This window comes from Cherax quadricarinatus, chromosome 5 (assembly GCF_038502225.1).
Source record: "Cherax quadricarinatus isolate ZL_2023a chromosome 5, ASM3850222v1, whole genome shotgun sequence".
Classification (NCBI taxonomy): domain Eukaryota; kingdom Metazoa; phylum Arthropoda; class Malacostraca; order Decapoda; family Parastacidae; genus Cherax; species Cherax quadricarinatus.
Window position 1 is genome coordinate 12,872,693 of NC_091296.1, and position 27,725 is coordinate 12,900,417.

The 27,725-nt window shown below is 38.6% G+C and overlaps 1 protein-coding gene across 1 annotated transcript; it reads right to left on the reverse strand.

Annotated features, from left to right (window-relative positions):
• Window positions 1-1,269: 1,269 nt before the first annotated feature.
• On the reverse strand, window positions 1,270-27,725 carry LOC128684859 (uncharacterized). Its single transcript, XM_070104501.1, has 10 exons — window positions 27,722-27,725; window positions 27,314-27,577; window positions 25,946-26,052; window positions 24,719-24,916; window positions 21,181-21,273; window positions 18,854-19,009; window positions 18,399-18,678; window positions 16,942-17,205; window positions 15,302-15,486; window positions 1,270-3,574 (listed from the first exon to the last, which is right to left on the reverse strand). The coding sequence occupies exons 1-10, from the start codon at window positions 27,723-27,725 to the stop codon at window positions 3,317-3,319; spliced, it is 1,809 nt and encodes a 602-aa protein (XP_069960602.1). The 3' UTR covers window positions 1,270-3,316.

Genomic DNA, 27,725 nt, shown 5'->3' on the forward strand with positions numbered 1-27,725 from the left:
GTTACTTTTGGGAACATTGTCATATTTAGGATAATACTGCAGTTTCACTAGGACCACTTTCTGGGTGGGTGTAATTAAGTATACTATAACAAAAGATCTAAATGTTTACATAGATTGGTGCTAGACCTAAATGCCATGTAGGAAGGTTGACTTAGTTTTTTACATTCTTAATTGTCCCATTTATGAAAGATATTAAATTTAAGGGATTTCAGTACAAGATGCTTGCTCTACTTTTAATGACTGGCATTAAATGTAAATTCACTAACCTGATTTAGTGCACTATTACTCAATCCTTGTATTCATACTCCAGGCTACTGCTGCCTTAATGTCAGCACCTTGTAGCCACGAGATTTACTATGAATACAATAAACCTTGTATGTTATAGAACTTTATCATCTGCATGAGGGTCATTGCAAATTTATAAATTTAATGTTCATTTTTCCCACAGCTATTATGTACTTTTACATGGGTTTGATTTTCATGACATTTTCACTAAAGGTACTAAAGTGCTTATTCAGTTCTGAATCCAATAATTACTGTACCTATAAGTTAGCTTTAAATAGCACTGCTTATGCATAAATGAACTTTAAAAGTAGATATTAGGGTAAGAACGTCATTTAATAGAAATCGGCGAATATGAAAATGGTATATAATACTGGCAAGTTAAGCAAGACGCATGCAACCGATAGGTATCTGTATTCCGAAACCGCTGTATAGTCCTTGTGGCTTAGCGCTTCTTTTTGATTATAATAATAATAATTTATTCCGAAACTTTTCGCCTACACAGGCTTCTTCAGTTGAATACATTAGTTTAGCAGAAGCAGTAGAGATGTGAAGACGATGTAATCAGTCCATCACCCTTGAAGACTTAGTTTTGAAGTGGTCAGTCCCTCAGCCTGGAAGTGTTTTGCTCCATAGGTTGGAACTGTGCGCTGTATAGCCCTTGTGGCTTAGCGCTGCTTTTTGATAATAATTGGAACTGTGTGAAGTTTAAGCAGCAGTATGGAGACCTGTATACTGTCGGTAGGCGAGACTCAGTTCACTAGTTGAAGGGTCATCATTGAGAGCCTGTCCCTCTCAAATCCATCCCTTCTCACTTGAAAAAGTTGTCAAAAGTACTTTCTGTACCAAGATACCATTCTGTTGCCGTGTCTGACAGTGAATGAAAATGGTATATAATACAGAATAAAGATTACCTAACTGTTTAACGTGTCAATAGAAATCAATGTAAGGTGTGATTTGACATTTGTAGGAGTATTAAAAAAAAAATCCAGAAACCAGTTTATTCCAGTAACAATATGGTTAGATCTTTCATAAGTTAGTGTTTTCAGTTTTATAAAAGTAAATAAAAATGCACCATAATGAAAATACAGGTGACTTGTATAGTTTGTGAATCGTGACAGATTATAGATATATTTACAATGTACTGTACATAAAAAATAAATTTCATCTACAATATGTACATAAAGCTTAACAAATTAAGATTCCTTCAGGAACAATACAATTGAGCCTGTCAAACTAAGCAACCTCTTAAGAACTAAATTAAGCAGTTCTCAAAATGTCCTAATCTAATGATGGCAAGAAAGATGCTTTTAAGTGGGAAGTTTGTTTTATAACTGGATCTTGAGTGATAAAGCAGAATTTTTTTTTTAGTTCAAAAGTTTCACTAGTAAATTTAGAAGGGCTTAAGATAAATATAGTACTCTTAAGTGCTTAAATGGTCAACTAGACCATTGCTTGTTAATTTTTTACTGTCAAGCATTATCATTGGCAAGACTAAAATATTCAAGTACATAAACTTTTATAATGTTGCTCTCCTGTGAAAGATATTCCAGACTATTCCTCAACTAAGTTTAAGGGACTAGTTAGAAAACATTTGCTGTAGCTCCAGAATGAAATGGAGTTATGGACGTCCTTGGAGAGCCATGATGCGTGGAATTGGAACCCCAGTTATGATCCAAGGAACTTGAGCTACCCCTCCTATTTTATGTAGTATGACATCCCAATAGCACTTTACAATAATTAATTTCCCTTCAGTTGGTGGTACCTTCAATTCTGGTGAACACATTATTCAAGGAGCTATTCGTCCCCTTCAATCAAGCTTAATTACCTCCCACTCTCCTGGCACTGCTCCCTGTTGGTTTAGTATTTCCTTGGGAGTGTACTTCATCCCTCCTCCAAGATGTCCATGACAATGAGGGTCACTTGATCCAAGAAACTGGACTTTGCCTCTCCTTCCATGGATCAAATCTGAATGCCAACAATTTCCCAGGCACCGTATGACCAACAGGTTTAGCAATTCCGTAATTAAAAAAAAAAAGCTTTAAATCCCTAGGTGTCTTACAGCACTGGTGAGAATGGGAGGCAATAGTTTGATTCAAAGGGATCATTATTATTAAACATCCAAGGGATCATAAGCCCTCACTGGATTAAGAGATCTTCCTTTGAGGAAGTGATTTGCCAGAAAGGCTACCAATTCTTAAAGGGAGGAAAATGATTGTTTATTCAATGGTTTTTCCTGAAAATATAGTAAATTGCAAGTACATACAAGGATTTGGGGTGGGGGTAATTTGCCAAATTTAAGATTAAAAATGTGCCATGTATCACCTTGTTTTGCATTTTTTTAAACTTGAGCAATATAGACACTACTTGCATAAACTAATAATGGCTGTTACCTAGCAGCTATATTTCTGCAAGGTATTATATTTCTACTAATGTATAATACTGGGAAGCCACTGGATGATATAATGCATTCCCTTGAAGTGTTCTCTAGTATTTACATACCATGTTAGTTCTATTAATATGCCAGAATTTGTTTACAGTATATATTTCTAAATAAAATAGTTGCACCATAACATGAAGGAAAAGAATGTGCTAACCTGGACTGCAAGACTAAAATTCTTGCATTTACTTGTGTAGCAGCAGCTTAGTGCAGTAATGTAATATACTGTACCAAGGACTTAATATATCAACTTACTTATCCATGAGCAAAACTTTTTCACTAGTAAAAGTATATGCTGGTGAGGGGATCCTTGTGCAATAAACCTGTCCTCCCTCTCTGCCTTAGATCAAACCTGATTGTCTCCCATATTCCAAGGGGCTATGTGACCCCTGTGGATTTAGTTCTTTACCCCCAGATATTGTAATGTTACCTGCCAGACTAATTTATCTCTTTATATTCCCTAGTGAATATAATAGAAAAAGCTATATTTGAGGTAGCCATCCTCCAATACCAGAAACATCAAAACTTGACTTAACATTCCCAAGTATCAGGAGCATCACATTAAATGAATTACAAAACCAAGGTATGAAAAAATTAAAATGTAGTAACCTCTGGGTCTCTCAAAAGTTTCAAAGTTTCCCTAAGAATTCTAGAATTAGTTCTAACAAGAAAGAGAAGATGGAACTTTGTGAGCACTGAGGAGACTAAGGGTCCCCGGATTAATGTGTGAAGGACAGTTGCTCTCTCCAAGTCTAGCCATCGTTGTAATGCTGCTTCAACTTCTTCACCTTCTTTAGCATCACATCCAGAGCTGTCAGGACCAAACAGAAGGACTTCCAGTACACACTTGACCTGTAAATTCAATAGTATATACAAGTGCCCAGCAGTTTATGACATTAAGTTAAACAACTTGCTATAACCCTATCACCCCATCCCAAAACAGTCAATTTTCTTAGCCTTAGCTTTGATTGACAAATGTCATGCAAATCTCACCTTCCCTAAAAGTTAAGTCTTAGTCGGCTGTAACTATTATACATTAACTCATTTTTTTTTTTTGAAGTACCTTAATGTTGGTGAGGGGTACCAAGGGATTATACCTATTCTTTTACATTAAACCGGATTTCCTCCTGTTATCCAGGTGTTTTTGGACCTCTACACCCCTCAAGGAAGGTTCCTTGATGTTGGTGAGGGGCTCTTGATTTAGAGAATTGGATCTGTGCTCCAGTTCCCCGAATTAAGCCTGAATGCCTTCCACATCCCCCCCCCCAGGCGCTGTATAATCCTCCGGGTTTAGCGCTTCCCCCTTGATTATAATAATAATAATAATTGGACCTCTACAAGTTTAGTTTTCCAATAGTAGTGTAAGCTAAATTAGAGAGATCAAATACATTTTACAGCCTGTTTCTATTCTTATTATGAAGTTAAGCACTATCACCCCCCTCCCCCAAGAAAAAAGCTACCTACTCTTGATAAACTTCATCCCATTCATCAATAACTCTGGCTATTAGATTTTTTCATCTTTGTACAACTGAAGAGATATTTCATGACCTTTGTGATCCCTCCACATACAGAATAATTACATGTTAATACTAATGATGCATCTCTGCCAATTATTGCATCCATTTAATCTTTAAAGTAACATCTCGATTTTTTCCCCCACTTTACTGTCCACCAATACTAGGTTACCTTCATGCTGTGACAGGTTTTGAGTATTATGTGCCTAGGTTTAGGGACCTCTCTGGAAGGCATGCCACTTACCATAAATGGTGAGGATATTTCCAATCTTATAAAAATTTGTCAGGCTGATAATCTGCTTTCCCCCAACTATATACAGGGTGAAGGTGTTTCCCAGGAATGTCTTTAGCACCACTCTTTTTCTACTAGCTATTAATGATCTGGCCTCTGATCTTCCATCTAATATTTGGTCATCACTTTATGCTGATGAATTTGCTATAGCCCGTGCAGGCACTAACTGCCACCTCGTAGCAGCCTCTCTCCAAAATGCTATCGACCTTGTTTTCCACTGTGCCACTACTAATGGGCTTAAATTTTCTGGTACAGTGGAACCCTAAGTTTCAAAAGCATTGACTATCGAACGCTTCGAGTTTCAACCGCTTTTTTCACACCAATTTTTGTCTGGAGTATCAAACGTGCCCCGTGTTTCAAACTGCGTATCAGACCTATCAGTCTGGCTTAGTTTCTTGAGTGAGCATTACATTATATCTAGGCATTTAAAAGTGTACTAGAGTGATAAAATGCATATATGGTACATTCATTGTAACCTTAAGGAGTGCCTCCGGCAAAAAAATGTAGCTTTTTTGTTTACCGTCCGATTTCCTCCAGTTTTGGTGCACAAGACAAAGTGTTTTCACTCATTCTTGAAAATATTTATCAAAAATATACCTCAAACGACAACTGAGAAAAGACTGAAAAAGACTGATTTTCTGAAAAATGTCCTTGTCTCAAAAATCATTCCTATATGGGACATCGTAAGGTTGTTTGGACACTTGGTGCCGAGAGAGCAATGCTTAAACTAATTTTAGGCAACGCCTTTTCTCTAAATAACGTATCTTTATATAAAAAAAAAAAAATTTTTTTTTAGTTCCTGGAATACTGCAAAAAATCTGCCCTTTACTCCCACATAACTCCGAAAGTATTTGAATATTTCCAAAATTACCTTTAACAAAATTAGAGAAACCATTATTCTACAATTTCTACCTTAATGGTCTTAATATAGGGTGCAAGGTGAATAGTAAGGTAAGTATCAAAGTGTGGAAAGTATGTAGCCCCCATCTGGCCACCCCACCCCACACATTATATAGTAGGCATTTAAAGTGCCCCAGAGCAATAGAATGTATATACAGTACACTCATTTCTTACCTTAAAATATTAGTAACCTTAATGGTCTTAATATAGGGTGCAAGGTGAATAGTAAGGTAGGTAGGTATCAAAGTGTGGTAGGTATGTAACCCCCATGTTTGCAAGTTTTGTTAACAAACCAGTTGTTGATACCAGCCTGGACACAAATGGCTTTTGTTCACTTCGTCAAGCTGACTGGAAAAAATCTCATATTTATGTTAAGTTATACGTTTATGCTATGTAGCGTGTTTATTATATAATTTTGAAAAAATATCATAGATGGATTAAGCAAAATGTTCATATTAACATTTTATACACTTAATGCACCTCAAAGTGATTATTATTATTATTATTATTAAAAAATGGCATCATGACTAATAACTCTTAATGATTTTAACGTGTTCCTGCATGCTACCACAGGCGCAAGTTGTGGAGTTTAAAACTTATCTTCTGCAAGGTATGTAAATGGTGTACGTACACCATTTCATTTCTACATTATGGTTTTCTTACAAAAGACGTGATCTAATGCAGTTGGCATTACAGTTTTCTCTTATACTAACACGTCTGAAGGAGGAAAGAATGGGAAAACGTTTTCATAGCTGGAGCAAGAATGCCCGTGACTGCGTCCTCCCCCGCCACCACATACGTATGACATACATATTTTATTCATTCTAGAGTGTATATCAGGTTTTTATGTTATTTATATTGTTTATGTCATATTAGATAAATTGTGAGAGATAAATATGCCATAGATAGTGTCATATTGAAGTACTATTTTGTCATGCCTCCTGACAGCAGGAACTAATTGGATTTACATTATTTTTTATAGGAAATACTGCTTCGAGTTTCAAACATTTTGACTTCAGAACTAGCTCCTGGAATGGATCAAGTTTGAAACTTGGGGTACCACTGAACTAAAATGCACCAGATCACTTTCGCTAGACATTCCTTTGCTCATCTTTCTGGGGGGGGGGGGGGGATCATTCAGCTTTTTTTCAATTTAATTCAGCCCTAATTTTATTGAAACTAGATTATGGTGACCGGATATATTCTGCGGCCTCTCCCACAACTCTTTCTAAATCTGATCCCCATTCATCATCAGCGACTGAATTTGTCTCTAGATGCTTTTTAGAACATAAGAAAGGAGGAACACTGCAGGAGGCCTGTTGGCCCATACTTGTCCCTTCCCTGCTGAGAACCTATGTGCAGAGGCAAATGCTCCATCTCTGAATGATTGGGGTGATGCCCACTGCCTCCAATATTTTGTCTACTCTTGTGATTTTCACAATCCTTTTACATACAGGATGGTAACGGATGGCCCAGTGGATAACGCATCGGTCTGGAGTTTTATGACTGACTGCGGGTTCAAGCCCCACCCGTGGTATGGTTTGTTTGCAATTGTTTCACTACGATTTCATGAGTCAGGTCTATTATTTGATCGCCGCCCTTGTTTACTCCATCCCTTTTCTCTTTGTATTCACTCGCTCTTGGCTTCTCTTCAATTGCCCCATTGAACATTTATCTAACGTCTAACTTTACTCTTTCCCTGTGGAAGTTCCGACAGATCAAGTTTGTTCTTCTCCATTGCTATTCGTGAAAGCTCAAATACCTACAGATGCTTCTCTATCCCTTTTTCTTAACTGCTTCTGGTCTCCTCATGCCGCTGCAGTTTGCAGTGATGGTTCTAAATCCTCAAACAGTGTTGGGTTTGTGGTAGTGTTCCCGGACAGTGTTGTGCGAGGTCATTAGACTCGACTGGCATTTTCACAGCTGAAATTATGCAATTCTCATGGCAATTATATGTACTGCATCCAGGCATACTTCAACATCTGCGATACTTTCAGACTCCTTTCAAACCAAATGCAAAGTATGTGGCCAGTTCTATGGTCACTATCTTGGACGCTGTGTGCTTAACTGTCCACTTATTGAGGAATGCAGAGATAGACAGTAGAATAACTTACGTGACGTGTCAAGATATTTTATTAATGAAAACAGGATACCAGATATCTTTTAACAGACAAGTGAACTGTAGATATAAATCCAGATGTACTCCTGTTAAACCTTTCGGGGCCTAGTTCCTAGGCCTTTTGTGTATCCCATGCTCTTGCACTACCGTCCACAGAATGGATATGGGGTGCACAATAAATTAGCCACTTTGGTGGCAAAATCTATAATTTTTTAGTACAGCGGAACCTTGGTTTTCATTTACCCTGGTTTTCATTGAATTTGGTTTCTGGCGACTTTTTTTTGTCAAAATATTGTCCGTTTTCGTTTGTCACCTTGGTTTTCGTGCAGGTACACATTAAAATCACTAAGAGTGTCCCTCTAGTAACAATGTATTAGTAATAATACTAATACAGTGGACCCCCGACATTCGATGGCATCGACATTCAATAAATCCGACATTCGATGCATTTTAACGCAAAAATTTTGCCTCGACATTCAATGGAAAACCTGACATTCAATACGATTCGTATGAGACGTGTCCACGTGTGGCCTGAACTGCCCCGTGTGTGCCAGTGTTTACAAGCCAGCCAGTGTGCGTGCATCTAAGGATACATTCGGTACAATCCATATTATCACTGTGTTTGGTGCTTGTTTCTGCAAAATAAGTCACCATGGGCCCCAAGAAAGCTTCTAGTGCCAAGCCTTTGAGAAAAAAGGCACTAATGACTATTGAAATGAAGAAAGAGATAATTGCAAAGTACGAAAGTGGAGTGCGTGTGTCGGAGCTGGCCAGGTTGTATAGTAAACCCCAATCAACCATCTCTACTATAGTGAGCAGGAAAACTGCAATCAAGGAAGCTGTAGTTGCAAAATGTGCAACTTTGTTGCACCTTTTGCAGGAGGAAGTGACTAAGAGGACCTTGAACTCTGCTTGGAAAAAACTGTGGCCAGAATGTGTAGACAAAAGGGATTTTGAAGGGTTTGAGGCTAACCCTGAGAATCCTATGCCAGTTGAGGAATCCATTGTCGCATTGGGGAAGTCCTTGGGTTTGGAGGTTAGTGGGGAGGATGTGGAAGAGATGGTGGAGGAGGACAATGAAGAATTAACCACTGATGAGCTGCTAGATCATCTTCAACAGCAAGAGGCCAGACCTGAGGAAACTGCTTCGGAGGAGGGGATAGAGAAATTGAAGAAGTTGCCTACTTCAAAGATTAAGGAAATGTGTGCAATGTGGCTTAAAGTGCAAACCTTTTTTGATGACAATCACCCTAACACAGCTATTGCAAGCCGTGCTGGTGACTATTACACTGACAATGTTGTGAACCACTTTAGGAAGTCATAAAGGAACGAGAGGTACAGGCCTCTATGGACAGATATGTTGTGCGACAGAAGTCCAGTGACTCTCAAGCTGGTCCTAGTGGCATTAAAAGAAGGGAAGTAACCCCGGAAAAGGACTTGCTACCTCAAGTCCTAATGGAAGGGGATTCCCCTTCTAAACACTAACACCATCAACACACTCCCCTCCTCCCATCCCATCAATCATCACCAGATCTTCATTAAAGGTAAGTGTCAATTATTCTATTGTTATTAATCTATTGTTATTGTTGTTATTGTAATTATTCTATTGCATTAAACTTAATATTTCATGTGGTAAATTTTGTTTTTTCATACTTTTGGGTGTCTTGCACGGATTAATTTGATTTCCATTATTTCTTATGGGGAAAATTAGTTCGACTTTCGATATTTTCGACATTCGATAGCTCTCAGGAACGGATTAGTATTGAATGTCGAGGGTCCACTGTACATAATACTCTTGGGCACATTAAAAGTCTTATTTTACGTTAATATAGACATTTTTCATTAATCCATCTATACACCTACCATCCGACTTACGACCTGCTCGACTTACGACCACTTGACTTACAACCGTGTTTTTTATGCCAAATTTCTGGGAAATAAACAACTATTTGTGTTGTACACTGTGTTTATCCTAAACCTTACAGTATAAAATACAGTACTAACAGCATAAAAAAGTAAAGTGAAACATGAAATACCAAAATAAAACAATAAAATAAGTCATTACAAAAATGTTTTGTTGATATTCAGTAGTAAGGTTCGACTTACGACCGGTTTCTCGGAACCGAACTCGGTCGTAAGTCGGATGGCAGGTGTATTTTCTTCAAAATTATATAAGAAACACATTATACAGCATATGAACATGCAATGTTTATATGCTATGGAGGGGTGGTATTCAGGTGGACGGAAAACATTACGTTTTCTCTGGTCCAGCACCAGAGAAAACGTGTATGACTCTGCATTGACCCAGTCACCTTCTTAATACATAAACGCTTTTGTTTACAATTCTCAGCATGAATTATTCATTACTTCACTCTTTGTTTATGATGGCGTCTAAAGGTAGTTGTTAGAAACGATTAAACTCGGTGAACACGATATGTCGATGGTAATAATATGGCTCTCGGCTGTATTAAATATTGTGTAGCTATGTAGCCCAGGCAGACTACATACCTACATTTACCGGCTACCTACACCTGACTTCCTACAAATAAGTACAGTGGACCCTCGGTTGACGCCTTTAATCCATTCCAGAGAGCTAGCCTTTAACTGAATTAATTTTCCCCATAAGAAATAATGGAAATCCAAGTAATCCGTTCCAGATACCCGAAAGTATTAACCCTTTGAGGGTCGACAGGCCCTCTCCAAGACTCGTTCTCAGGGTCGGCCAAATTTCAAAAAAAAAAAAAAAAAAAAAAAAAAAATTCTCTTATGTAAAGATAGGGAATCTTTTCCCGATCATAATGACACCAAAAGTTTGAAATTTGATGGAAAACTTACGGAATTATACTCTCGCGAAGTTAGCGGTCTCGGCGATGTTTACACATCGGTGATTTTGCCCAATTTGAGGCCCATTTTCGGCCAATTCCACTGTACTGGTTGACAAAAAACATGAATATTTCGCTAGAACTCCATTTTTTCTATCGAATGAGTGCAAGAAACCACCCATTTATCAATTTCAACTATCCAGTACAGTGGTCAGAATTTAGCAATTTTGCCAATTTCACACAAATTTCAAAAGATGTCAATTTCCGAATAGGGTCCATAATAAACAAGAAAGACATTCCTGGCACTAAAATGACATATCCTCTGTTCATTAGTCACGTCTCAAGGCCCCTCTTACATTCTTTTGCTTTCCACTTTGAATTTTTATTCTCACAAAAAAAATAGAAGATTTACTTTTATGCAGAGTACTGCATTAGTGTAAAAATTGGTATAAATAATATTGGTGCACTTGCAAAAGAATATTAGACTCACCAGTTGACGTGTATTGGACGCTTGGCATGATTTGTTTACTTTTGAACTTTGGTAAAAATCGAACATTTCTGCTACTTTGAGCTCAATTTCAAGATACTTTTCATTGTAAAACCAGTCAAAATCATCTCAATTTCTGTAATATATCTTCCATTCTATAAAATGAGACCAAGAAAACTAGAATACAACAATAAATACCATACGAAAATACAGTGCAAAGTCGCTGTTTTATTCCCCCCCCAAAAAAATGGTCAAAGTTTTTTTTCTCATTATGCACTGTGTGCTGCAGGATTTTTTTATACTGTGCACACTGACCACATAGACCCATTCTTTCATATACAGGCCTACCAGCTTTCTCCCACTAGATTTGAGGGCGCTAGAATATAGGCGTACTAGTACGTCAAAAACCCTGGGTCGTAAGCCGTATTAGTACGGCCAAAACCCTAAAAGGGTTAAACAAAATAATTTTTTTTACATGAAATATACATTTCCCTACACAGAAAACAATGATACATGACAAATTAAACAATAATAACATCACGCTTACCTTTATTGTGGACTTGTTGATGAGTGATGAGATGGGAGGAAGGCAGAGGATGAAGATGTTCTACTGTTTGGAAGGGAAATCCCCTTCTATAAAGACTTCAGGTAAGAAGTCCTTTTCTGGCTTGTGTCCTGGGAGTGCCTTTTCCTCCTGAGTAATGTAGGTCCTGTTTGGCATTTTCTTCCTAAACAGGCCTATTTTGTCACAACTGAACACTAGTGGGGTTTTAATTTTTTAGCCTCTATGTACCCCTTAAAGTCCTGCACATTTTTTCAGCTGCTTTTTTGTCAAAACTGGCAGCCTCACTGTGCCTTATCATACCATAACACCATCACAACCACTAGCACCCTCTACCACCACCATCACTACCATCCTCTACCACCATTGCTACCACCCTCTACCACCATCACTACCACCACCCATCACTACTACCCTCTACCACCACCACTTTCTTATTTTTCTACAAACTTTTTCTTAAATTATGTGTTTCTCACATTCTTTACCATAGGGTTGGCACTAGAAGCTTTCTTGGGGCCCATGGTGGCTTATTTAGCAGTTACAAGCACCAAAAACAATGGAATAATACAAAATATATCGCATGTACACGCGGAATCGTCCTCAAGGGCTTTGTAAACAACGGCATACTGGCTGGTACACGGGGTGAGTGGCTGGGCCTGCTCAGGCCGCCGTGCCAACACGTTCGGGACGAAAGCTCCTATATGAGATTTTAGGTGTTATCCGAGCAAATTTTTTCATGCCAAACCGAGGCGTTATCCGATCCAGGTGTTAACCGAAGGTCCACTGTACTACTCACCTCTCGTCCTACATTAAGACTACAAATATTTTAAGGTAACTGATGAATGTACTGTGTATTTTACCTTTTATTGTGTTTTTTAATGCCTAGTTCTATTACTAACTCAAGTTAGTGTAAACTTGACAACCCTATGCCTGTTGTGGAATCGACTGAGGCTTTGGGGAAGTCCATGGCGTTGGATGAGAGTGGCCAGGATGTGGAAGAGTTGGTGGATGACCACAGGGAAGAATTAACCACTGAAGAGATGCAACACTATATTTATTCTCTATAAATGTATTTTTTGTTAATATTTTTGGGTGTCTGAAATGGATTAATTGGATTTACATCATTTCTTGTGGGAAATATTTAATTCACCTCATACTCTAGTTCTTCATATACAACTTTGGTTGTGCCACATTTATAGTAAAAACACAAATCATTTTCTACTGGGTCATGTGGATGTTCAGGGCAGTGAGCAGGTAGACTCTGTGGCACAGTCAGTGTTTCATAACCTTGACGTTTCATATAGGGGTATCTGATTCTCAAGATTATTTTGCTGTAATCTCAAGCCACCTTCACAACTGTCGGCCCGAGCTGATACATAAATTATATTTCATCAAGGTGTGTTTAGGATTCCGGTCTTCATATCATCAAAGTCGTAGCTGGGAGACTACGCTTGCCCGTCTTTGCATTGGGCACTTACATCTCGCTCATGGGTATCCCATGGAGAGGCGGCCAGTTCCACTCTGAAAATTGTCAGGTACCAATTTCAGATTGCCATATTCTATTCGGCTGTCCTGTCTACCAGCGAGCATGCAGGATTTACCGCATGTCATCACCACCACCACCCTTACTTTATATCTTCACTCCCTCTTTGACAGCAACAGATTTATTGCCTAAACTTTAATTATACTTCCTTGAGCACTTCACACTGCCCTTACTAACTCCACCTCTTATACTCTCCACCTTCACTAGTGTCTGATCAAGCATATTAAACCTTTAGCACACCCTACCCTGCAGCACTGTATGACCCTTGTTAGTTTAGAGCTTGGTTTGATTATAATTATAATATAAAAATTTGTTGACACTTACAAATATGGATTGGGGAATGTAAAAAATTTGATTGCATCAGTGTGTTTAAAGCACTGAATTAACCAAATGGTCCTAGTTCTTTGTAAATAAAATTAAAACAAAAACCTTTTATGTTCATCCTGTACCATACTTTTCCCTTTTGTCCCTGGGAGTTCCATCCCAAGGAAGGTTCCTTCATGATAGGGAAGAGCTTCTAATCCATGGCATTGGACCTGCCCTTTCCCTCCTTGGAACGAACTCAATTTCCTACCGCTCCTCCAAGAACTGTATGACCCCCTGTGAGTTTAGCACCTCGTGAATATATTTCTGTAATAACTGGAAAGTTCCAGTAATTCAGATTTGTTCCTTCCCCCTCCCATGCCCCAAAAGTTTGCATGTTCACTACAAACTTGGGCTCTCTGAGTCTCTCGGACACTTTCACTCACATGCTCATTTTACAGCAGTGTACACCAACAGATCTAAATTTCTGGTTGAAATAGGATTCACTTTATTTTTTTCCAGACAGTTAATCTATGACATTTACCGGTCAGTTCAGTGGGGTACACCCAGTTTGTTGAAAGAAGATTTACTGGTCAGCCAGCATTTTCATAAATTATGCAGTCTTGTTGCTATCACAAATATATATATATATATATATATATATATATATATATCCTAGGTAGTAGGTTGGTAGACAGCAACCGCCCAGGGAGGTACTACCGTCCTGCCAAGTGAGTGTAAAACGAAAGCCTGTAATTGTTTTACATGATGGTAGGATTGCTGGTGTCCTTTTTTCTGTCTCATGAACATGCAAGATTTCAGGTACGTCTTGCTACTTCTACTTACACTTAGGTCACACTACACATACATGTACAAGCACATATATACACACCCCTCTGGGTTTTCTTCTATTTTCTTTCTAGTTCTTATTCTTGTTTATTTCCTCTTATCTCCATGGGGAAGTGGAACAGAATTCTTCCTCCGTAAGCCATGCGTGTTGTAAGAGGCAACTAAAATGCCGGGAGCAAGGGGCTAGTAACCTCTTCTCCTGTATATATTACTAAATGTAAAAGGAGAAACTTTCGTTTTTCCTTTTGGGCCACCCCGCCTCGGTGGGATACGGCCGGTGTGTTGAAAGAAAGAAGAATATATATATATAAATATATAAATTTTATTATGGTAGGTAGTAGATTGGTAGACAGCAACCACCCAGGGAGGTACTACCGTCCTGCCAAGTGAGTGTAAAACAAAAGCCTGTAATTGTTTTACATGATGGTAGGATTGCTGGTGTCTTTTGTCTGTCTCATAAATATGCAAGATTACAGGTAAGTCTTGCTACTTCTACTTACACTTAGGTCACACTACACATACGTGTACAAGCATATATATACACACCCCTCTGGGTTTTCTTCTATTTTCTTTCTAATTCTTGTTCTTGTTTATTTCCTCTTATCTCCATGGGGAAGTGGAACAGAATTCTTCCTCTGTAAGCCATGCGTGTCGTAAGAGGCGACTAAAATGCCGGGAGCAAGGGGCTAGTAACCCCTTCTCCTGTATATATTACTAAATTTAAAAGGAGAAACTTCAGTTTTTTCTTTTGGGCCACCCCACCTCAGTGGGATACGGCTGGTACGTTGAAAGAAAGAAGATATATATATATATATTTATTTCATATTTTTATATTTCAACACACTGGCTGTATCCCACTGAAGCAGGGTGATCCAAAAAATGAAACTTTCACTATCATTCAACACAACTACCATCATTTATACATAATCAGTCTTTGTAAAGACATGCAGATATGACAGTTCAGATGTCACTCCAAACAGCAAATATCCCAAACCCCTCCTTTAAAGTGCAGGCACTGTACTTCCCACCTCTATACCCCAGAGCCACTCTTACATTAAAGAAAGGCATTGTAGCATCCCAGTGGCTCATTTAGGTAATTCATTACGCTGTAGTTTATAAATACAGTAATATCTATATTTTTGGCTTTGTGTACGTAATGTTTGACAACTCACAATTAATAAGTCTTACCTGTGTAAGTGACCCAGCTTTTTCTTGATGAAGCAACCGCAAGAGAATGTTAAAAGCTCGTTGTGAAGGCACTGCTGCTGGAATTATGAAGTTGCCATCTTTGGCATGTTCTGAAGGATCATCCACACCCATAAGCAGCAATGTTACTGCTGCAGCACACTGACACAGAGACATGAGAGGAGAACCTGTAAAGCAAAACCAAAAAGAAATGAGACTTATCAGTTTTGGGAATTGTGTCCAGGAGCTGTCTGTATTAGAATAAGTAAAATTTCCATTTGTTTTCCATGAAAATTTTTTTCTGTACCATGTCATTATATACATTAACAAGTCATTGGATATGACAATGCTGAATGACTTATGGGCTTGGCTTCTGGTAAATAAATTCAAATGTTTGAATTGAAACACCAACTAAAAGTCTCTTTACAATGAGTTTTTTTTTTTTTAACACGGCCGTTTCCCACCAAGGCAGGGTGACCTAAACAGAAAGAAAAACCCAAAAAGAAAGAAAAAACTTTTATCATCATTCAACACTTTCACCATCACTCATACATAATCACTGTCTTTGCAGAAGCACTCAGATGCGACAGTTTAGACATCCCTCCAAATTGCCAATATCCTTAACCCCTCTTTTAAAGTGCAGGCATTGCACTTCCCATTTTCATGCCTTTTCTAAATCCATAAATGCAATGAAAACTTCCCTACCTTTACCTAAATACTGTTCACATATATGCTTCAAGGTAAACACCTGATCTACACATTCCCTAACCATTGTAAAGCCTCCTTGCTCATCTGCAATCCTGCTCTCTATCTTACCTCTAATTCTTTCAATAACAACTCTACCATACACTTTACCTGGTATACTCAGTAAACTTATTCCCCTATAATTTTAACAATCTCTTTTGTTCTCCCTTCCCTTTATATAAAGGAATTATACACATTCTCTGCCAATCCATAGGTACCTTTCCCTCTTTCATACATTAAACAAAAATACCAACCACTTCAGCACTATCTTCCCCTGCTTTTAACATTTCTGTCATGATCCTATCAGTTTCAGCTGCTTTACCCCTTTCATTCTATATAATGCCTCATGCACCTCCCCCACATTATTGCAATACCAAGATGACAAGTACTGCCTGATTATTTTTGTGTAAAACAATATTTCTGGGCTTTAGAATTATAAAAAACTGCTAGTAATAATTGGAGAATATTTAAGGAAAGATTTAAACTTTCTAAGACACAGTATCAGTCTAGATTTACATTAAGACTTGGCAATTAACATGAATAAGGCATTTCATGTATGTAAATTTGAACCAACATTTATGATGCAAATTAAATAATATTTTTTCCTGTACATGCATACTATTGGTAAACTTCATGGGGAGGGGATGGGGGGTGCCTTGATGCTAGTGAAGGGCTCTTGATCCAAGTAATTGGAGCTACCCTCTTACATAATCCAAGGATTTGAAGCTACCCTCCCCTTCCTCAGATCAAACCTCTTTGATTCCCAACCCCCTAGATGCTGTGTAACCCTCAGGGTTTTAGCACTTCTCCATAAATATAAAAGTAAAAACAATAATACACAATATATAAATAGCAATGTCAGAGTTAAAACTTGAACTGGCCACTGGATGGTTCCTTACCAGTCTCTGTGGGAGGTACGAGTATTAATCTAGGATCACAATCATGCCCCTTTCCTTGGCTTCCACGAACAACAAGTGTCAAATCAATACAAGTTTCTTCAACACCTTGTGCTTGCAGCTGCTTTAGGCCAGTGACTAACTGAAGGAGGAGGAGACAAGTGCTGCGTTCCCACTCTACTGGAACATGTGATAATTGTGGAAAATCTTCTTCTGCTAAGCTCCTTAAAGTTGTTAAACTTAGAGGTGGCATGACCCATACTGTACCTGAAAGATGCAATCCTTTAAGCATTGATTGAAATTATCAGAGGAATAATATAATGCAATAACCTACAGTGGATACTTGTATTAACCCTCTGAGGGTCCGTGCCGCAGATCTACAGCTTTACGTTGAGGGTCCAAACCGTAGATCTAAAGTCATGAGCTCGGCTCATTCTGATAAGCTGTGAGCGGTAAATTTTGGCCTAGATATGAGAGAATACATCTATGTGGTATGTGTGCACCACATAAAACAAATCCTGCAGCACAGTGCATAATGAGAAAAAACCGAGACCGTAATTTTCGATTAAAACAGAGACTTTGCAGTGTTTTTTCGTATGTTTTTTGTAGTTGTATTTGCGATTTCTTGGTCTCATTTGATACAATGGAAGATATGTTACAGAAATAGAGATGATTTTGATTGGTTTTAGTACTGGAAATGACTTGAAACTGAGCTCAAAGTAGCGGAAATGTTAAATTTTTGCTGATGTTCAAGAGTAAACAAATGACCTCAAACGTCTAATACACGCCTGCTGGAGGGTCTAATATACATTCACAAATGTGGTGATATTATTTATACAATTATTACAATATTGCATAACAGTAAATCTATTTTTTGGTCTGAATAAAAATTCATTATGCGCATAAAAAATCAAAATGGAATTCATTTGTAAAGCCTGAAAACGTAACTAATGAACAGAGGAAATGTTAGTTTAGTGCCAGAAATGCCTGCATTGTTTATTCTGGACCCTATTTTGAAATTGGAGTATTTTGAACTTTGCATTAAATTGGCCAAATTACCAATTTCCAGTCACTATTTTGTAGTTGAAACAGTCGACTTGGCGAATTCTTGTGCTCAATCGATAGAATAGAAGTAATACTAGTGAAATAGCTAAGAATTTGGTTGACTGGAATAATGTAATTGGCCTAAAATGGAAGTCAAAGTCGGCAAAATCGCCGATTCGTAAATATCGCTGACACATCAAAATTCGTAAGAGCATAATTTCGTCAATTTTCCATCAAATTTCGTACTTTTTGTTTTATTACCTTCAGAAAAAGATTCTCTACCATTTCATAAGAAAAAATAACAAAATTATTTTTTGAAAATTCTTGGACACTGGTGCACACTTTGAAATTTGGCCTCTGGACCCTGAAAGGGTTAAGATCAATTTTGAACATCTTGATTTCAAAATGTTTCTTACCAAGTGTTGACTTTCCTCTTGTAATATATTTGTGCGAAAGCAGGTGACTGGGAAGCTCATCCTTAAACGTAGCAAGAGGCATAGGGGTTAACAGATGATGAGCCTCTACTTTCGTCTCAGGTGTTAGCATCAGAATAACTTCTTGGCCACATGCTTCTCCAACATAAAAAAGTCTATGGCCAGCTCCTACAATTATGTCATCATCTATAGTGACATCTTCCCATTGCGAGACTCCAGAATGCACTTCCTCATACGCCGGAGGGAACCAGTTATTGCACAACTGAAATATAAAATGTGGGTTATATATCCAGAATGGATTTCATTAAATATAAAATTAAATAATGTCAGATATTAGAAATATTCTATGCTTTTTATAAACATCAAAAAGCACTGATCTATGATAATCTCAATAATAAAAGCATTAGGCACGTTAAAAGCTAAGAAGTCATACTTACTTGATCTAACATGTTGGAGAGTGCCTCAAGGTTTGCTGAGATCACAGCACCGTATTGGTCCTCCAGACTCCGGTGTGTCATTGCTGAAGCACGTCGAACACTCAGACGACCCATCTTCTCCTGACGTGAAGACAGGGCAGAGGTTATTTCTTCAGTCTGCAATAATGAAAGATGCTAATGTGAGGAACAAATGGAAATCTGTATACGTGTTTATCTTAACTTTTTTTTTTAAGGGTGATGTATGAAGCTAAGTTTGAAATTAAAGTGTTTTGGGGGCATATTTGGGGTTTAAACTATAAAAATAGGCATTTTTTTTAACTGCGTCCAGAATTTGTGGTTTTTCCAAATTCGCAGGTGGCCTTGGAATGTAACCTCCACGAATTTGGGGGAACTACTGTACAGTATACTGAATGTGTGCTTTCTGTTGTAAAATTCATACATTGAGAACTTTGATATTAGTTTTCATCCTTCATAGTCAAGTTTGTCCAATCTACATCCCTTAATTATTTCATTACTCAAGTGTAGTATGAATTAAAAAAAAATTTAATACCAGCCATTACCCACCGAGGCAGGATGACTCCTGAAAGAGTGGAAATATTCACTACCACTCGTGCAATAGTTGTCTAGTCAAAAGGGTGCAGACATAGCACGTCATCTGAACTGCCATTATTATGTGTTGAGCTGAACTTTTGTGGGTCATTCAGCACAGAGTGCTGGAGGCTTGACCCTTCGTCTGCTAATCATGAGACGGACTCAGCACTTTTGCAGCCTCCCAAGCTAAGGGAAGATTATCTCTGAATCTCCCAAAAGTACTGTATACTGTATCATCAACAAACAGTAAATGTAACCACTCTCACTTCATATTTTTACCATCTCTGAAGCCTACAAAACAAATTCTGGCCACAAAATAGAGCGAAACACCAACGTCAAAGACCTGGGAGTGATCATGTCGGAGGATCTCACCTTCAAGGACCATAACATTGTATCAATCGCATCTGCTAGAAAAATGACAGGATGGATAATGAGAACCTTCAAAACTAGGGAGGCCAAGCCCATGATGACACTCTTCAGGTCACTTGTTCTATCTAGGCTGGAATATTGCTGCACACTAACAGCACCTTTCAAGGCAGGTGAAATTGCCGACCTAGAAAATGTACAGAGAACTTTCACGGCGCGCATAACGGAGATAAAACACCTCAATTATTGGGAGTGCTTGAGGTTCCTAAACCTGTATTCCCTGGAACGCAGGAGGGAGAGATACATGATTATATACACCTGGAAAATCCTAGAGGGACTAGTACCGAACTTGCACACGAAAATCACTCACTACGAAAGCAAAAGACTTGACAGACGATGCACCATCCCCCCAATGAAAAGCAGGGGTCACTCGCACGTTAAGAGACCATACAATAAGTGTCAGGGGCCCGAGACTGTTCAACTGCCTCCCAGCACACATAAGGGGGATTACCAACAGACCCCTGGCAGTCTTCAAGCTGGCACTGGACAAGCACCTAAAGTCAGTTCCGGATCAGCCGGGCTGTGGCTCGTACGTTGGTTTGCGTGCAGCCAGCAGCAACAGCCTGGTTGATCAGGCTCTGATCCACCAGGAGGCCTGGTCACAGACCGGGCCGCTGGGGCGTTGACCCCCGGAACTCTCTCCAGGTAATACACCTCTTCCTAACAGCATTCACTTACAAATGACCCTCCAAAATACAATATCCCCACTTCTCCAAAAAGCAGGCACTGTTACTTCCCACCTCCAAAACTAAATTGGCTAACCATTATTTTACACATTCTCCAAGAAATTTCATGCCAGCTCTACACACATTCAAAAATTCAAAATTTTTATTTCTTTGTAAAGTTTACAATGTGAGGTTTATATATTACAAAATATAAAGTACAAAGCCACTAGCATGCCTAGGCATTTTGGGAAGACTAATCCTAATTCTTACTGACTATACTGAGACAGGTTATGGAGTGGTACATTCTAATGCTAATTAATTCACGTTATTACAAAAGTTAGGTAATCAGGAATTTTATGATAAGATTTATAAAAGCGAGGTACCAAAATACAATAGTATTACAATTAGTGTATTTTGGGGAATATTATGCATATATATCAACCTCTTTGAAGAGTATATAAATGAACACTAAATGTTACAAACATGAATTGTGTAGTCATTATTACAGTGGATGACATTGGGATATTTAGCATGTTGGTAACTGCCAAGAAAAAAAAACACACCTAACATGGGTCTTAATCTTATGGTGACTCACCTGGTATTTAAGAGCCAGTTTTCTCATGACACAAACTTACTCTAACTCACCTGATAGCCTCGCCTGGGTGTCCGGTAAACATCTTCAGTGTTACACAAAGATACCACGTTACAGGTGGATGCTCCTACAGCTATCTGTGTTATCTACAGATGAAAAAAATTAACATTTAGTATTTTAAAATATATACTAAAACATGAGTTGATTCACTTTTCGGGCACTACAACACAAAATAGTCTACATTCTGTTAGGTAAAAAGACACAAGTGCAACTAATGTGACATTTTATTGTGGCAACGTTTCACTCTCCAGGAGCTGTCAAGCCGTTACGGCTTTTCAGTAATTCCAGCATTATTAGTTTATATTCTGTTAATAGTTCCACATCTTCTTTTTCATTATAATTATAATAATAGTTCCACATGCATTAGCCCTTTATGAGGGCTTATGCGACTTAATTATCTTCATATTTAGTTGAGCATTTTAAGCTTTTTTCCCAAACATTATATAGTAGGTCTTGTCCATGCTGAATGTTATCCAAATCATCCAGTTCAACATTAACTACTACAGCATTATCGTTCTGCTTTATTTCACTTTGTATAATTGAGTCAGGGCCACATTAAACACAGAATTTTAGGTTGGTTAATTCCCACCTATACATACGATGCAAATGTGACACCTGCCGAACTAGCACCTAAACCTGATTACCTGGTGGTGTATTACATTTATGGGGGAGGGGGAGTGTGCTAAACCCAGAGGGGCCATACAATGCCTGGGAAAATGTGCAAACAGATTCAATCCAAGGGAAGGGAAGGCCCAATTGCTTGAATCCAGAGACTGTCACTAAAGTCAAGGATCCTTCCTTGAGGGATATGGTCACAGATTCTAATTTTGGTGACAAGTATCAAATCCCATTCCCTTGGAATATAAACTATTTCTGAAAAGATGGCTGTTAAAACAGCTGTCATTCTTTTAAGCCATACCATACAAAACAGAATTCCACCATATGTAGACATTTGACTTCTGCTTTGCATGTATACTAATAAACTATAGTGGAACCTCGGTTTTCGTTTTTAATTCGTTCCAGAGTCTCTGACAAAAACCAAACTCGACGAAAACTAAAGCAATATTTCCCATAAGAAATAATGTAAATCCAATTAATCTGTTCCAGACACCGAAAAATGCTAGCAAAAAATACATTTTATAGAGAATAACTATAGTTTTACACACAGAAAACAATGAGAAATAAATAGAAAGCACTAATTTTAATGGATAAAAGAACATTTAAATCAGTTTTAGCTTTATTAAAGACTCTTGTTGGCATATTCTTTACGAGATCCGCATGCAACTGCCTTGTCTTTTTGCAAATTATCACCTCCACAACACTATCTCTCGCTGACTGTTTTTCGCAGATCCACACCAACAACGACTTCTCAACATCTTCGATTGTTTGCCATCACTACCACCCTCTACATTTGTAGAGGGTGGTAGTGATATTTCTCCAGAAAACTTTGTAACTCATTCTACGAGTTCTTTCTTGAATTCTATCGTGTTTCTCATCTTCTTTATCAAAGGGCTGGCACTCGGAACTTTCTTTGGCCCTATGGTGGCTTATTTAGCAGTTGCACTCAATAAACAAGTACAAAAAACAATTACAGTATTACAAAATGTTTCGTATGAACAAACAAGGTAATGTTCACTTGACAAGTAACAGCCAGACTGACTCAGAATGCGTGTGTGGAATACTTTATGTGGGCGTGGACATGTTTCTTACAGCGGACGAAAATGAAGGTGACAAACGAAAACTGCGACGATATTTTGACGAAAAAGGGCATCGAAAATCAGGACAAACAAAAAACCAAGGTTCCACTTTATTCTGGTATAAGCTATGAAAAATCTGTGATTTTCCATAGCCATCTCGAGAGGTTTAATGACCGTTAAGGAGGGGAAGATCCATAAGGCAGTTAAGGGGGGATATCTGTAACATGACACACTGGTGGGTCTACACTGTTGCCTTATACAAATGAGCAGAGTTTGAAGTCTCACTGCATGCTATATTTTTGTGAGTGACAAATACATCATGCGATTTGTACAAATATTGTATGAGAATATTACTTAGAATCACTTCTCACCACAGCAAATGAGGGAAGCTGTGCTGGAATAATATATCCATCTGGTGTGTGAATATCTTCAGGCGATTTGGGTCGTACCTGGAGAGGAGCGTCGTAAAGAACAGGAGACACGGACTGCAACCTTCTACCATACTGCCAGGCATCAGTGTGCAGTTAGTATTGATTAGGCAATTATTCTAATAGAGTGTACAGGCCATAGTATTCATTTCTACAGTGCAGAAAGACAGAAGAGTTGCCATCTTGTAGCATGTGAAACATTACAAGGAAGATCTAGCATGAGAAGCACAGCAGTGGAATAACTTTGCCTACATCACTGTCTACTAAGAACATTATGGAAGATTGATGGGCAAGAGGAGAAAGTGACTTTTTAAATCAAGAGCAAAATTCTTATATTAAAAAATAATTGCTATAAACCTCTATGGGTTAAGACAGAATCAAGAGGTTAAGGATATGTCAATTTAGCTTTAAAAGGCCCAGTAAAGCAGTGATACAAAGACTGAACAAAACTGACTAACAAAAATGTATATAATGTCAATAAAGAAAAATAATGACGTCTGCCAAGCTAGAGAACACAGAAAGAGAGAGATTAAGAGTAAGGTGTCAAAACTAGATAATGCAAAAGGACTCTTAATTTTTTAATATACGTACAATTTATATCTACACTAATAGCAAACACTAAAGTTGTTCAGTGAAACTATGTTAATATTAATCTACAGAGCTAGGTAACAAGTACAGTACCATACTTTCTGGAATATAAAGCACACTAGCATATAAGGTGCCCCCCCAATTTTGGCAGGCACATTCTGAGATAAACAAGCAAAATGAATCACTTGCTTCAAAATGATAGTAAGCCAGTAACTGGCTGCTTATACATAGAGCATAGCAGAAGCTGGTGGGACTTTGCATATTATTATTATTATAATCAAAAAGAAGCGCTAAGCCACAAGGGCTATACAGCTGGGACTTTGCATAGCCCATTGTTGGACTTAGCTGTTATGACTTTGCATAGCCCACTATGGGACTTTGCTGATAGGATTTTGCATAGCTTGTTGTGGGACTTTGCTGGTAGGACTTTGCATAGCCCATCACCAGACAGCTCTAAAAATTATTTACAAATACTGAAGCTGGTTTGCTTACTAAAGTAATCTAGGAAACAGTTTTTTAGGGAGGTGGGTGTTAGGGGTTTAGTTTACAGGTACTGCAGCACTGAAACCACCACTTGGCAGCAAGCCAAAGCCTACCCTTGTTCCTGACCTTTAATATACTGTGCTATAAGGCACAGGATGACTTTTTTTTGAGATATTTTTTGGGAAAGAGCACCTTACATGTTGGGAAATATGGCAAGCTAAATATAACAAAAAAAAAAAAAAAATACCTACAATTTACAAATACATTACTGTGCACACTGTAAATACTAAAATTCAAAGCATTTTTAAAGCATCAATGGAGCAGCCATCACTCACGTTGAGAGCAGTTATGTCATCTCGCTCGAGTGTCTCATAATCATTATATATGAGGTGCGGCTGATGAGGCCTAGCTGGTGCTGGACCCTTGACTACTCTGGAACTGCTGATGCTACTGCAACTGCTGCTTGTGCTGTCCTGCTTTTGGTGTCTGTTTAGCCTCTGTACTGTCTGCTGACCTGGTTCCTGCACACCAGGCTGCCACATAAAAGTCAGTCACTCCACAAATAGTATCTGATAGAATAACTGATCTACTTCCCTGAATCTAATTTTACAAACACACTGGACATTATCTTTGTTAGGTCCCCCAAACACTTTTCTTGATAGTACTGGCACTATTTTGTTTTTACACCACACTGGTCATCTCCACCAAGGTAAGGAGACCCATCAAAGGAAATGCATTCACCATCATTCATGAAATAGCTGTCTTGTCAGAAGCATCAAGACATCACAGTTCAAATGACTCAATGAACTGGAGCATTTTTCCAACAAATTACTGACAAATACACAAGTTATGTTACTATCAGTGCAATATTAAGAGGAAATATATAAACTGAATGCCTGTATAAAGAGTCCAAATAGAAATAAACACTGAAATGTTGTGAGTGACATACAAACATATCTCATGAGATTCAGAGATTAATTTTCTATATGAAAAATGTAGGTGACCGTATTAGAAAGTCAGGTGGGGGGAGCCATGTAGAGTTTTTTTGGTCATAATTTGAAATGTCCATATTAGCAGAACACTAAGGCGAAATGCCTTAAAGCAGAGCCCTACTATCATTATTCCTGATGGCTCAATGAAACTAGGGATCAGCAAAGTCTGAATTCGTCGCGGCCACGCTAGCTGGAGATTTGTCTGTAAAAACTTGCATTTGTGGTCACAGTGGTGCCTATGCTAACCTTCCTATGGTGTAGAAATATACTTAGTTGGATGAATCTTATTGTGGCTAGCTGGCCCAGTGGCTAACGTGATGGTCTGGAGTTTTGAGACCCTGATCGTGGGTTCTATCCCCGCCTGTGGTATGGTTTGTTTGCAATCGTGTCATTACGATTTTGCGAGTCTTGATTTTAGCTAACCTGAGAAAAAGTAAATACATGTAACCCACTATAGTAAGCCTACTGACCCATATTAGGCAGGTGCAACTCTTACACTACCAATCCCACTCAAATATCAATCCAACCCAACAATAAAACTACCCAAAGTATTCGCTTCAATAATCATACTTGCAACTGCGGAGGCTGTGGGGCCCGTCTCTTCTCTCGGTCATCCTCTCCTCTGATGCTGGCTGTTCTCCCTGGCTTACGGGGTGTGATGGGAGCCCGGACATCTCCTGAAATGTAGCATCAAGAGGTCAAACAGTTGCACATGGGATGAGTTACGTGTAGACACTCATTTATTCACCCACCCACCCATCTGCACTTGCATCTATGCTAAATCCATTTTTTTTTTTTAGCTTCTTTTGCCCCTTCTTTCACCCTCACCCTATTTCATGATAAAGCTCTTACCAAAAACTGTTACACTCTTTGAAGTTTGACATGCATACACTGTCCTCTCCACCCTTCCATCCCCTTCTAATAGTACTTACTTTACTTTACCTTACTTACTTACTTACATACCCGGGACTGTGAATCGACCACTGCAACCACAAACATTTTTTTTACTACATAAAAAGCTATCAGAATAATATTTCTTACCCAAACACCCACCCATATTCCCACCTATGTCAGCTTTTCAAACAAAGGCATAGTATTGTGCCTTTTTATTCTTCAAAAAGCTATATGTTTGAAGCTCATTAGATGATGCATTATTGCATAGAATCAATAAATCAAAGTTCGTATTTAGCAAATTCGCACCAACACAGCTGAAACTCCGAAAGTGTCATCCCCTCCATGAGATACATCAGCTATTAAAAGATTAAAGCCAATCAGAAAAGGCATACGCAAGATATTTTGTAGAAAAAATACTACATCATTTTAAAAATGAGGGTGGCAAGGAGACATCTACACCCCCCAATATCAACCCTATCTTTATTCAAAGAAGGATACACCAGTGTGTTGAAGGTTTGAACTGAAGCCAATCAGAACGAGGCTTTCCCTGGAAACTATCAGAATGAGGCTCTCGCTTATCAGAACAAGGCTCTCCCTGGAAACAAAAATCAGGAATGGTCTATATAAAATTTACTCGTGGGTACATGTCAATAGTGGGTGTGACTGGTGTCCTACTGTAGTTTCTTCAAATGCTCTTAAATCACCAGTGTTGGAAATTTGAAACTGATCAGATGAGGCATTTTCAAGCTACAAATGAAATTTTGATGGGGGGAAAAAATACAGGCTATCACTTTAAGGTACCTCTTTGGGGGACTACTCTTGTTTAATTGATAAACAATTTCCTCCATTCAACACAAATAACCCTTCTCCCTTGACAAACACAAGCAGCAACCTCTTTTAACTGGCACACCATTAACAACGCAAGTTGTCCTCTTCGTTCCTGTGCACCTTTCAAACAAACGCAACCCTTTTCACCTAAGACCCATTACAAAAAAACTGCCTCCCCATTCCTGCTCTCCATTAGCAAAAATACAAGCTACTCACCAAGGTTGGCATAGACGGAGTCCTTGGTTAACTTGGGTGGATCTGGTCTGGGAGGTCCAGGCTTGGTACCGGGGTTGCTGGGCGTGCGTGTGGGTGGGGGTGGGCGTTGTGGCCGTGAGGGAGTTTCTGTGGTGGTGGGAGTGTGCTGGAGTTGGAGTGGGCGTGCAGATGTATGGCCTAGGTCAGCTAGGAGGGAGTAGATATCACCTGCTTGACTCCCCTCCAGGGAGACCTTCCTAGGGGGCGGGGGCGGCTTCGGGCGACCTGAAAAACAGATGGGGGGGGGGGGGTAAATTAAGACCAGTCTTGCTGGTTAATTATGAATCTTGCAACAGGCTTAGTCCATTTGTTACTGTGGCCGTAAATATGGTTCCTGAAAAGATAACTCGAAATATTTGTTCAACCTACCCAT